Consider the following 14,328-nt stretch of genomic DNA (forward strand, 5'->3'; position numbering starts at 1 on the left):
AGGTACCACTCCAGCGGAAAGATAAACAGCGTTTCCATGCACTGCTCTGGTTCACCAGAAGCGGCTTAGTCATGCTGGCCACCTGACCCGGAAGCTGTATGCCGGCTCCCTCGGCCAGTAAAGCAAGATGAGCACCGCAACCCCAGAGTCGGCCACAACTGGACCTAATGGTCAGGGGTCCCTTTACCTTAACTTACTAATACAGTCAAACATCTTCTTACATCTGCCTCCGCTTGCGTCCATTTTGCCCAACATCCCCAGCAAACCTGGAAGTAACCAGTGGGTTTGTGGCCAATTGTGCAGGCACAAGAGTGGTGATCGCCACCCGCACCTGTGCACAATGGCGCCTCTCCCAGAGACCCATTTCGACCTCCGGATGGACCTCCGGAATGGATTACGGTCACAGGCAGAGGTTCCACTGTATCTAATATTTTGATATTTTACAATAAAGTCTCTTATTCCATCCAATTATCTTAGCCCACCGTTCCTTTCGTTCTTCACTGTTGCTTAATTCGATAGTTTCATTCCGCATTAACTCAGCTGAAATTTCAGTGAATTTCAAAAAACTCTAACTTTTGGAGAAAGCCACTTTCTTCCCAGAGAGTATTTATATAAATCACTCTCACAAATGTTGCCATCCATAAATGGCTCTGCATTTTCAAAGCTATGAACTGGTACGTAATTGATCAGCTGTGTAATGTGCAAGTGCATCATAGAAACAGTTAGGGATGGACAGATCAGTATATATTTTGTCAATTTCACGTGTGTTCACTCATAAATCATTTGTGTTTCCATTTCCATACTAATCTGTGATTTAAAAAAAACACACCCTGTAAACTTATATTTTAATATGTGTTTTATTACATTCTACACAGTTCTAAATGTGTTTTAGAATAAAACACAAAAAATGATTTCTTCCCATATTTTAGTACTTTGGAGAAGTGTGAAATTTAAAGGATTATTACATGGATTAGTTTGGGCAGGGCCGGATGTAGGTTCGATGAGGAGTGTCTTACCAGTTAGAATTTTTAATAATTACAGCGAGAGAACAAAGAGCACGTCTCCTAGAAATGGTGGTGCTCCCATTTAAGGCTCACACCCCCTCCTTCCCTATTAGTCTACATCACTCCTACGTCTTGTAATCTGAGCTTGTACCCTCTGTGCTTTCTGTTCTGAGATTTTCTGAGCTCTTTGCAACCTTGGGGGGAGAGGAATGCTGTCCAACGACTGTGAATCTGTTAACCCTCTCTCTTCCAGTCAGGGCCGGATTTAGGTTTGATGAGGCCCTAAGCTCCTGAAGGTAATGGGGCCCTTTATATGTCCAGCTGTCCTTTGTCAACAACAGATTGTCGCTTTTTTTTTGTCGTTGAATATATGCTATATGGTAATTTATGGACCTAAAAGGTATCTAAAGCCATTTGCACATAACAAAATACATATTTTATCCAAGTAATTGTTGAACTGAAATACAATTAATACAATTTTTTTTCCTTTATTTTTTTTTGGGGGGGGGGGCAAGAGAGTGGGGCCCTAAGCTATAGCTTGTTTAGCTTATACGTAAATCCGGCACTGAGTCTGGGTAATTCAAACAACTACCAGGCTTTTAGAAGACATCTGAAGGCAGCCCTGTTTCAGGAAGCTTTTAATGTTTGATGTATTATAGTATTTTAATATTCTTTTGGAAGCCGCCCAGAGTGGCTGGGGAAGCCCAGCCCGATGGGCGGGGTATAAATAATAAATTATTATTATTATTATTATTATTATTATTATTATTATTATTATTATTATTATTATTATTAAATTGGGTCACTTCTCTTAAAAAGTTGGGCTGAACAAAAGACCCCTCCCTTGCTAGGAAAAGTTTTGTTCATTAGAATTATGTCTGACATACTGCAATCTATTTGCTTTATTGTTTATACTTTCCCTCTAATATTAAATAATCTCATTATCCTTAAGAGTTGGTATATTTTTGCTGTTATTATTGTTGTTATATTGTTATTATGATGTGCATCTGAACTATGTTAGCAACCTGTGCTCCTTTGGCAAACAATATTCATCGCAACCTGATTTTATGTCAAGTATTCTGTATTGCATTTCCATGTGCTCCTCTGGTTCGCCAGAAGTGGCTTACCCATGCTGGCCACATGACCTGGAAAAACTGTCTGCGGACAAATGCCGGCTCCCTCGGCCAGTAAAGCGAGATGAGTGCCGCAACCCCAGAGTTGGCCACGACTGGACTTAATGGTCAGGGGTCCCTTTACCTTTACCTTTATTCTGTATTACACCAATCTACCAAGATTGGGGGCTCGGGTGGCGCTGTGGGTTAAACCACAGAGCCTAGGACTTGCCGATCAGAAGGTCGCGGTTCGAATCCCCGCGACGGGGTGAGCTCCCGTTGCTCAGTCCCTGCTCCTGCCAACCTAGCAGTTCAAAAGCATGTCAAAGTGCAAGTAGATAAATAGGTACCGCTCCGGCGGGAAGGTAAACGGTGTTTCCGTGCGCTGCTCTGGTTCGCCAGAAGCGGCTTTGTCATGCTGACCACATAACCCGGAAGCTGTACGCCGGCTCCCTCGGCCAATAAAGCGAGATGAGCTCTGCAACCCCAGAGTTGTTCGTGACTGGACTTAACTGTCAGGGGTCCTTTACCTTTACCTTGTGTATCTGAAGAAGTGTGCATGCACACAAAAGCTCATACCAATAACAAACTTAGTTGGTCTCTAACGTGCTACTGGAAGGAATTTTTTTATTTTGTTTTGACTACGGCAGACCAACACAGCTACCTACCTGTAACTTTACCTTTACCTTTGCCTTTGCCTTACCAAGAGATCACCCTAATAGCTGCAGGTACTATGTTCTGGAGAACATTTGAAATGTTTGGGGAACCTAAAGGGTTTACTGAATGTAGTAGAATGGCATCTGATTCTGTGTTGCTAGATTTCCCCATGAAAAACGTCAGGAACAGGCTATAATAAAGTGAACTTCTTCTTAAATTTGTTGCTGAATTGTATAAAATATAAATGCTGGTTAACTAAGGCAGCTATTTGGATTAGAAGTTATTTTTGAAATTAAGAGAAGAGGGGTTGCCACTTCAAGGTCGTATTTTCTCTCATTTTAGGCTACTGACTCACCACTACCAGCACATCCTGGCCTTGGTATTTGCTCTGAAAGAGATAAATGAAAATCCCCGGATCTTACCCAACATCAGCCTTGGCTCCCACCTCTATAACAGTGGTTTCAGTTCCAGTGCAACATATCTTGCCTCCATGGAACTCCTCTCCACAAAGGGCAAATTCTTCCCTAACTACAAGTGTGATGTCCAGGACAATCTTATAGCAGTCATTGGGGGACCTAATTTTGATGTTGATCTCAATATGGCAATTATGCTGTGGAACTACAAGATTCCACAGGTAAGTTGTGCTCATAACAAAAAAATAAGGAATAATCTATCCTACCATTTTAGATTTAGTAAACATTAGAAAACTGTATGTGTAAAAGGGATGGACTGAGCAGTTAATTACATGCCGTTTCCTAGCACTGAAAGAGAGGTCCACGTCCATCCTGTTCTATCCCATTGCATGCCTTTGTGTACCATTTCACCCCATTTTTCCTTCCCCTTCACTTTTCTGCTCACTTTTTACACAAAACGGACACTTTTCAGTGTGTTTAAATACCGTATTTTTTGCTCTATAAGACTCACTTTTTCCCTCCCAAAAAGTAAGGGAAAATGTGTGCGCGTCTTATGGAGCGAATACTGGCTGCACAGCTATTCCAGAAGCCAGAACGGCGATCCCTCTTGCTGAGATTGACCTCTTGACCTTGTAAAGAGTTTTTCTGAGAAGATGGCTGTACTGCACTTAGTTGTGCTCTGGCTTGGTCAAGAGGTCAAGACACGAAAGCTTTAGCAACTAATCCACACCTAATGACCCTCCTAAGTGGTACTCAGAATATCACTCAAGTAATCACTCAAGATATCCCTCAAGTAATTAATGAACAAAAGAAGAAAAGGCACATTAACCTAGGAACTTCCTCTCTGCCCAGAACGTTGGAGGCTATACACCACACCCCCTCAACAGTATTTATAGGAACTCAAACACTGAGATCCTGCTCTGTTCTAGTAACAAGAAGCCGAAAGCACCAGCCTGAAGATGACGAGTGAGACCTCGTCGAAACGTCGCCTAGACACCCCAACTCTTACACGGGAAGACACCCGAAGACACCAAAACCTACATATATATATATATATATACACACATACATACATACATACATACATACATACATACATACATACCATTTTCCATCTGCTCTTTACTTAGCTCCCATATGGTTCTGCTCTTGTAGTAGATTGCAAAGATCAAGGAGTCTTCTTTCACCAGATGTTCCCAGATGTGGACCATCAGTATAAAGGGATTCTCCAGTTACTTCTTCATTTCAGGTGGACATGGATTGGGGTGCTTTATCTGGATGATGACACTGGAGAGAGGTTTTCTCAGATTGTGCTTCCCATGTTTTCCCAGAGTGGCATCTGCTTTGACTTCATAGAAAAATTCCCAAAACTCTCTTTTTCCGATGACGTTCCTCAAATGGTGGAAAATGGAATTGAAAAATCTAAGATGATCATGAATAGCACTGCTAGCGTCTTGATTGCACATGGTGAAATTCAGACCATGATTGTTGTGAGAATGTTGCTATTCATCCCAACATTTATGGACATGCCACTTAAAACAAAAGTCTGGATTATGACAGCCCAGATGGACTTCGCATCTCTTCCCTTTCAGAGTAATTGGGACATAGATTTCCTCCAGGGTGCTATATCATTTGCAGTAAGTTCAACGGAGCTGCAGACATTCCATAAATTTCTTCATGCAATAAATCCTACCTTGGAAAAGGAATATGACTTTATCAGAGTCTTCTGGGAACGTGCATTTAGCTGCTTATTTCCAGGTCCTCTGGTAGACAACATGGGTGGGAGAATTTGTACTGGAAGGGAAAAGCTGGAGACTCTCCCTGCGTCAGTTTTTGAAATGAGCATGACCGGCCACAGTTACAGTGTCTACAATGCTGTCTATGCTGTGGCACATGCTCTGCATGAAATTTATCTGTTCGACTCCAAGCACAGAGGAAGGGCAAATAAAGGAAGGTGGACATTTTCATATCAACAGAGATGGCAGGTAATATCCTGAGCAGCCTCCTTCAGGAGAGCTTTCTACACTGTTGTAAGTCGTCAAGTCTTTTTTTAGCCTACCATTAAACTTTTGTATCCCTTTTTAAATACACACGTGTATTTAACAAAAAGGACGCGGGTGGCACTGTGGGTAAAACCTCAGTGCCTAGGACTTGTATGGTCGGTGGTTCGAATCCCCGCGGCGGGGTGAGCTCCCGTCTTTCGGTCCCAGCTCCTGCCCACCTAGCAGTTCGAAAGCACCCCTAAGTGCAAGTAGATAAATAGGTACCGCTTCATAGCGGGAAGGTAAACGCCATTTCCGTGTGCTGTGCTGGCTCACCAGAGCACCTTCGTCACGCTTGCCACGTGACCCGGAAGTGTCTCCGGACAGCGCTGGCCCCCGGCCTCTTAAGTGAGATGGGCGCACAACCCTAGAGTCGGACACGACTGGCCCGTACGGGCAGTGGTACCTTTACCTTATTTAACAAAAAACATACTGTGTTTTTAAGTATCTTAAACCTTCACCTTTTTTCTTTTTTCTTTTTCTTTTTACTTACCTCTTTCAGCTGCACCATTATCTGAGAAGTGTTTCCTTTAACAATACTGCTGGGGAAACCATTTCCTTTGATGAAAACGGGTCATTAGCAGCTGGATTTGATATTATCAACTGGGTCACATTCCCAAACCAATCCTTTCTCAGAGTGAGAGTTGGAAGCGCAGGCCCACAGGCCCCCAAGGAAAATGTGCTCACTATTTATGAAGATATCATTGTATGGCCAGACAAATTCAACCAGGTAGGATCCATGCTTATCTTGGAATGCATTGACTCATTTTACAAATGTTGAGAAAGTGGGACTCAGGAGAAGCAAACTCCCCAAATGTATTTCCCGAGAGTATTTCCAAATTAGTGTCTTCTTTCATTTATGGACAGATGCCGCCTCTTTCTGTGTGTAATGACAATTGCCATTTGGGGTCCAGTAAGACTAAGAAGGAAGGGGCGCCATTCTGCTGCTATGATTGCCTTCCATGCCCAGAAGGAAAGATCTCAAACAAAACAGGTAAGAGATATTAGTGTTGGGATGCTTCCAAGGAGACGGGGGCAACTTTGTTTCTGACCCAGCCATAACTTATTATAAACACAGTTACATGGTACATCAAGCATCCCCAAACTCGGCCCTCCAGATGTTTTGGGACTACAATGCCCATCATCCCTGACCACTGGTCCTGTTAGCTAGGGATAATGGGAGTTGTAGTCCCCAAAACATCTGGAGGGCCGAGTTTGGGGGTGCCTGTGGTACGTCAAAGGATCAGCCTCCTTCTAGGACTTTAAAAAATGTTAAGAATCACAATTGTTCACACGAATCAAACATAAATACCAATTGCCAAAAAATATTCAGGACCAAAGAAAAGGTCCAATGACTTCAATAACATGACATTTGAAGGAGCCTGATGTTATCTGTAGTTTCTTCCCTGTATATTTCTCCCCTAGCACCCTATGCTCAGATAGGGTTTTGAATGCTAAGGGTTGTTTAATGTATATATCAAAAGCCATGTTTTCTTTTCCAGACATGGACGTCTGTATTCAATGTCAAGAAGATCAATATCCAAACCGTGGCCAGGATTTATGCATTCCAAAAAAGATAAGCTTCTTGTCTTATGATGAACCTTTGGGGACCAGTCTGGCCATTTTTGCTCTTTCATTCTCTTTCCTCACAGCTCTGGTACTTGGAATCTTCATTAAGCACAAAGACACTCCCATAGTCAAAGCCAACAACCGGAGCCTCACCTACGGTCTCCTCATCTCCCTACTGTTCTGCTTCCTTTGTGTATTCCTATTCATTGGTCAGCCTGAGAAGATACCATGCCTCTTTCGACAACCTGCCTTTGGCATTATCTTCTCAATGGCAGTTTCTTGTGTCTTGGCCAAAACCGTCACTGTGATCATGGCTTTCGCGGCGACCAAGCCTGGGTCCAGGATGAGGAAATGGATAGGGAAAAGACTGGCCTTTTCCATTGTTCTGTCGTGCTCCCTTATTCAAACCACTATTTGTGCTGTGTGGCTGGCAACCTCTCCCCCATTCTTGTATTTTGACATGCACTCAATGACCGAAGAAATTGTTCTGGAATGTAATGAAGGTTCAGTTATTATGTTCTACTGCGTCTTGGGCTTCATAGGCTTCCTAGCCATTGTCAGCTTCACTGTGGCTTTCCTAGCCAGGAAATTGCCTGACAGTTTTAATGAAGCCAAGTTTATCACCTTCAGTATGCTTCTGTTTTGCAGTGTTTGGTTGTCCTTTGTTCCCACCTACCAGAGCACCAAGGGAAAATACATGGTGGCCGTGGAGATCTTCTCCATCTTAGCTTCCAGTGCAGGGTTACTGATTTGTATATTTTTACCCAAATGTTTTATCATTGTGGTTAGGCCTGAGTTGAACACTAGGGGACAGCTAATTCAAAGAATAAATTAAAGGTGCTAAACAGTAGGTGCCTATGCCTCACATTCTGCTAAAATCGGTTATTTATTTTAAGGCACTGGAGATCACCATGAACAACTTATTCAACTCATATAAACATTTGTTAACCAGAACTAATCCTTTCTGGAAGTTTGTTGTCTGATTTCATATTCCCACCACCACCACATTAGAGTGGATGTGCCGTGAGGAAAGGGGTTTAGTCAAGCACAGTTTACAAACTCTACTCTTCATGCCTTCAATCATCAAATAAGAATTGTATGACAAAGGCAGTAGATATTTCAGTTTGGCTCATTTCTGAAGTGGTTTATTCGTGCTGTTTTCAGAAATTTAGTCCATAATTATGACAGAATGATATACTTCTCATCTATAAATTTAGAAGATAAGCCATCACTGGGATTTGAAAACTCTAGATTTTATAGTGTACCTGTCAGGGAACTGCCATCGGCTCAGAGGCGAGAGATAGAGGGGGAATTGTGTTACCGGGAGCCTCTGAAAATCTTGCAAAGCAGTTCCTCTTCCGGCGAGGAGGAAAGCCCCACCTCCAGTGGAGAAGAGGTGCAAGGACCAGAGGATGCTAATGAGAGCCTTAACACCGCGCCTGAGCAAGCCGGAGAGGAGGGAAGCACACCCCTGCCATCGCCCATCATGCGCAGTAGTTTGAGGCGCAGGGAGGGGCGGAAAAGGCTGGGGGTGGCAAAACTTTTATGTTGAGGGAGGTACAAGAACAGACCACTCCCGGATTCTGCTAGCTATTGAGTCAGACATGAACTTACGACGCTCTTCACTGTAAATAGTTTGCACCAAGAATAAAGCCTGGAAAAGACAGGTTGGAGTCTTGCCTGTTTACTCTTGAGCAACCGCAACAGCATCTGACAGTACCCTCTCCCTAGGAGATCCTCCCTGGTCTATAAGGTTTGTGATAACCATTGCCCAATTATTAATATTTCCACTTGGGCAAAGTTCTCAAGAGAGTTGTCGCTTGTGGAGGCTAATTTATCAAGGCAAATGGAGCCATGTTCCATCAATCTCAGGCCACCTTCAGCCAGCCCTTACCTGCCGACCTTCTTAATTACAATATATCCATTGCATGGCACTGCCTGCCAGCTTTTTATCCTTCGTCTAAGTTTTGCCCTTGAAGTACTCAAAAGAGAAGATGATGGGGACAAAATTAGTTGGCTCTGCGTATTATTGGGTCTGACTCAACTGTTGGTCTCCCTGCCTTTTGCCTTACCAGTACCAATGGGCACCAACAGATGGAAACAGCGTTAGTGGCTGGGTCTTTTGAACAGGAATTGGGTATTTAGCCTGTTTCAGATGGAATGTAATCATACTTGTTCTCCCATAACTTTAGTGAAATTAATTTAGGGTGCACATGGCCCCATGTTTCCTCTGTTGTTCTATTTCATTGCTGATTTATTTTATTAATAATTGCAATTTGGTTGGTATTTTGTGCTGTATGCTTTATATTATGTCTCAAATCACCCTGTGATTCCCATGTCTGGTGATGGATGGTCCAGAGAATAAACGTATTTTAGAAGACACCTGAAGGCAGCCCTATATCGGGAGGTTTTTAATGCTTGATGTTACAGATATGCTGTAAGCCGCCCAGAGTTGCTGGGGAAACCCAGCCAGATGGGTGCAGTATAAATAAAATTGTTATTATTTTTAGGAGGAGGAGGAATTGTGGGGTGATTTACTTCTTTTTATAAATTGCTATAAGTGCCAACAAAGGTCCGTATAGTTCAAGCTCTGGTTTTCCCAGTAGTGATGTATGGAAATGAGAGCTGGACCAAAAAGAAGGCTGATCGCCGAAGAATGGATGCTTTTGAGTTCTGGTGCTGGAGGAGACTCTTGAGAGTCCCATGGACTGCAAGGATATCCAACCTCTCCATTCTGAAGGAAATCAGCCCTGAGTGCTCCCTGGAAGGATAGATCTTCTCTGGCCATTTTTCCACACCTCTGAGGGATGTCAACCGCAGAGACTGCTCTTCCATTGTAACAGCCTTCTCTTCTCTTCACTGCTTTTCTGGAGTGGTAGGGACAGCTTCTGGGTATTTAAAGATAGACTAACTTCCATAAATATTAGGATATTTGGGGGAGTCTCATTCCTAACACCCCTCGCCTCTTCTGATGTTACAATACTAGCCATTCACTAAGCTTTCAATTGTATCTGATGTACTTCATACAGCACCTGATTAATTCGATGAATTCTCAAGATGCAGGTGTATTGCGATCACTTAGCGGCCCAGCCCCTTATTTTTCCCATAACTAAAAAAAAAAGCTATAAATGTCACAAATCACCTGTTTCTTGGAAGCCAGAGGGGAAAAAGAACATTTAGAAGCATGGGAGATTGTGTTATGCTGAGTTAGACTATTAGTATGCTCAACACTGACAGTCAGTGACTAAGAAACACAGGTGGCGCTGTGGTGTAAACCACCAAGCGTCTGGGGCTTGCCAATTGTAAGGTCAGCAGTTCAAATTTGCACAATGGTGTGAGTTCCTGTTGCTCTGTCCCAGCTCCTGCCAACCTAGCAGTTTGAAAGCACACCAGTGCATGTAGATAAACAGGTATTGCTGTGGTGGGAAGGTAAACGGCGTTTCCGTGCACTCTGGTTTCCATCACAGTGTTCCATTGTGCCAGAAGTGGTTAAGTCATGCTGGCCACATGACCCGGAAAGCTGTCTGTGGACAAACGCCAGCTCCCTTGGTCTGAAAACAGAGATGAGTGCTGCACCCCAAAGTTGAATTCGACTGGACTTAACCACCCAGGGGTCCTTTATGTTCACCATTCATAGTGCATGAACATAATCACTGTAGCATATCCAAGAAGCTCTGGCAGATATGGATGACCAGGTGCAGCTAAGTCAACTCTGATAACTTGATGAGTTATCCTTTGTACTCCTCTCCTAAAAGTTCCATCTGAAGCCTCACAGATTTGATTAGGTGCGTGTGTGTAAGGATTTAGTTTGACCAAACTGCAGGAGGCAGTGGAAGACAGGAGTGCCTGGCATGCTCTGGTCCATGGAGTCACAAAGAGTCAGACACAACTAAACAACAACATTGTATGAATTGGCATTAGCAGCTATTTAGAAAGGGGTGTTGGAGGCCAAGTTCTGTGAGGAAGAGAAACAGAAGCGGTTGCTATCTCCACCTCTCTTTCTGGCTGGGTTTCTACGTTTGCCATTCTTCTGACAGGCAGAAACTCAGTAAGTGGAGAGGATGTGATTCATTGAAATGAATGTGCTTCACTAACTTAGATCCATAAGTTTTATTGGGTCTGCTCCATGAGTATGACCAGCACTGGATCAACCCATTGCAATCGATTCTTTGAAGTCATTTTTGCAACAGGTACAGCCATTTTTAATCCCCACCCCCATCCCTGTCCCTTATTTTGCCTGACCAGATGTGGCAACCCTGCTCTGAACACCTCTGAACACTGGCTGCCAGGAATTGCAGGAGGGGAGAGTTGCATTCCATTTTTTTTTTTTTTAAAGATTTTTTATTGCGTTTCTTTTCATAGATTTACAAATTTGTTTACATGGCAAGATACAAGAAACATTTTTTATATATATATATAAGAAAAAATAAAAACAAGAAAAAATGTTATGAAACTTTCCTTAACATCCTTCAGCATTTCACTTTTGGACCTCCTCACATCCTCTCAGCATTGCGTTCATTATTCTAACCAGTTCAGCAATTTGTTATCTTGTTTCCCATCTTATTGTACCTTTAAATATATTATGTTACCAATTTCAAAAAATTGTAATTTAGTTTTGACATTGTTAATAAACATAATAATTTGTTTCAAATATTTCTCGTTTTTTCTATCAATACTTACTTTATCATTTCTTAAAATAAATTACGGAAACATAGCATTTCTTAATCGTGCGCTATCTTAACATTCAAACAACTTATAATGTTTTTGCAAATAGTCCTTAAATTTTTTCCAGTCCTCCTCCATAGTTTCTTCGCTCAGATCTCGGATTCTGCCAGTCATTTCTGCCAACTCCATGTAGTCCATCAACTGCGTCTGCCAGTCCTCCAGTGTGGGTAAATCTGGTGTTTTCCAGAACTTAGCGATGAGAATCCTAGCTGCTGTGGTTGCATACATAAACAAGGTTCTATCCTTCTTTGGCACCTTCCGGTCCACCATGCCCAAGAGAAAGGCCTCTGGTTTCTTAGAGAAGGTATATCTAAATACCTTTTTCAGCTCATTATGTATGATTTCCCAAAAGGCCTTTACTTTCGGGCAGGTCCACCAGAGGTGAAAGAATGTCCCTTCTGCCTCCTTGCATTTCCAACACTTATTATCAGAAAGATGATATATTTTAGCCAACTTGACTGGAGTCATGTACCACCGGTATACCATTTTCATAATGTTCTCTTTCAAGGCACTACATGCCGTGAATTTCATACCGGTGTTCCATAACCTTTCCCAGTCTTCAGACATAATGTTGTGTCCCACATCCTGTGCCCATTTTATCATAGCAGATTTAACTGTCTCATCCTGTGTGTTCCATTTAAGCAGCAGGTCATACATTCTCGAAAGTACCTTAATCTTTGGTTCTAGCAACTCCGTCTCCAGTTTCGATTTTTCCAACTGGAAACCCACTTTTCTGTCCATTTTGAATACCTCTTGAATTTGAGCATAATGTAGCCAGTCTCGCACCTTACCTTTTAATTTGTCCTGGCTTTGGAGCTTCCAATTATCTCCAACTCTTTCAATCAGTTCCCAATACTTTGGCCAGTAGGCCTCCATATTGGGCTTTTTTTTTGAAATCTTGGCTTCCACAGGTGATAGCCACCTCGGGGTCTTGCTTTCTAATAAGTCCTTGTACTTCGTCCAGACGGCAAAAATTGATTTTCTGACAATATGGTTTTTGAACAATTTATGAACCTTCGCCTTGTCATACCACAAGTATGCATGCCAACCATACACATTGTCAAACCCTTCCAGGTCTAGGACATCGGTGTTTTCCAACAGGAACCAATCCTTCAACCAGCAGAAGGCTGCAGCTTCATAGTACAACCTTAGGTCCGGCAGGGCAAACCCCCCTCTTTCTTTTGAGTCGGTTAGTATTTTAAATTTTATTCGGGGCTTTTTGCCCTGCCAGACAAACTTAGAAATATCCTTCTGCCATTTTCCAAAACATTCCATTCTGTCCACGACCTGAAGGGTTTGAAATAAGAACAGCATTTTTGGCAAAACACACATCTTTATAGCTGCAATTCGGCCTGACAAGGTAAGTTTCAATCTTGACCAAATATCCAGATCTTTTTTAATTTCCAACCAACATTTTTCATAGTTATCTTTAAAAAGATTTAAATTTTTGGTGGACAAATATACCCCCAGGTATTTCACTTTCTTAACCACACTTAGCTCTGTCTCTTTCTGATACCCCTCTATCTCTGTAGATGTCAAATTTTTGACCAAAACCTTAGTTTTTTGTTTATTTAACTTGAATCCCGCCACCCGACCAAACTCCAGGATAAGTTCCAAAACTCTTTTTGTGCTAGATACTGGCTCCTGTACTGTCAAGACTAGGTCATCTGCAAAGGCTTTCAGTTTGTATTGTTTCGCTCCGACCTCTATACCTTGCACCAACTGGTCCTCCCTAATCATATTCAGCAATACCTCCAGAACAGAGATAAATAGCAGAGGGGATAAAGGGCACCCCTGTCGTGTCCCTTTTTCAATTAGGAGTTCATCCGACACCACATTGTTCACTATCAACTTGGCTTTTTGCTCTGAATAAATTGCTTCTAGTCCATTTTCAAACCCCCGTCCCACTCCCATCCCCTTCAAGTTTTTCTTCATAAACATCCAAGAAATGTTGTCAAATGCTTTCTCCGCATCAATAAAGATTAAAGCAGCCCTTGTGTTTCTAATTCTCAACAATTCCAATATATCAATAATGTTCCTGGTGTTATCAGACATGTGTCTACCAGGGAGAAAGCCTGCTTGGTCCTTGTGAATTACTTCGTTTAAAACGTTTTTAAGTCTACTTGCTAAAATGTCTGCAAATATTTTGTAATCCACATTCAGGAGTGAGATGGGACGGTAGTTCTTAAGCTGAGTCTTTTCCTTCTCTGACTTAGGAATCAATGTGATGAATGCTTCTTTCCACGTTTCCGGTGCCCTTCTCCCCTCCATAATCTGGTTGCAAACCTCCAGCAACGGTTGTATCAAACAATCCTTCAGAGTCTTATAATATTTGGAGGTGAGACCATCTGGGCCTGGAGATTTGCCAAGTTGCATATTTTGTATGGCACCTTCAATTTCCTGTTGAGTTATTTTACTGTTGAGAATTGATCTTTTATCTTGACTTATTTTGGATAGTCCATTTGTCCTCAAAAATTGGTCTATTTCCGATTCTTTCTGAGGCCCCTGTGCATAAAGTTCTTTGAAATATCTGTGGAAGCACTTTCTTATTTCTTCTGGTTTCTGAACTATTTTTCCTTGAATCTCCAAGTTTGTGACCGTGTTTAGCTTTTGTCTTTTTTTCAATTGCCAAGCTAGCAACTTTCCACATTTATTTGCTGATTCAAACGATCTCTGCTTCATTTGTTTGATTTTCCACTCAATCTCTTGGTTAATCAATTTCGAATATTGTGCTTGATGGAATTTGATCTCTCTTAGCACCTCTTTTGACTTCGGATTAGTTCTCAGCTTTTTCTCTCCTTCACTT

At 42.2% G+C, this 14,328-nt stretch overlaps 1 protein-coding gene across 1 annotated transcript; it reads left to right on the top strand.

Annotated features, from left to right (window-relative positions):
* Positions 1-340: 340 nt before the first annotated feature.
* LOC308575597 (vomeronasal type-2 receptor 26-like) lies at positions 341-7,632 on the top strand (the record flags this gene model as incomplete). The annotated part of the gene is made up of 5 exons (XM_081174348.1): positions 341-420; positions 3,116-3,407; positions 4,518-4,676; positions 6,096-6,222; positions 6,731-7,632. 5 exons carry the CDS (start codon positions 341-343, stop codon positions 7,630-7,632), a joined length of 1,560 nt encoding a protein of 519 aa, XP_081030474.1.
* Between the last annotated feature and the right edge of the window lie 6,696 nt (positions 7,633-14,328).

The sequence above is a fragment of the Podarcis bocagei genome, assembly GCF_964188305.1.
Source record: "Podarcis bocagei genome assembly, chromosome: 16".
Classification (NCBI taxonomy): domain Eukaryota; kingdom Metazoa; phylum Chordata; class Lepidosauria; order Squamata; family Lacertidae; genus Podarcis; species Podarcis bocagei.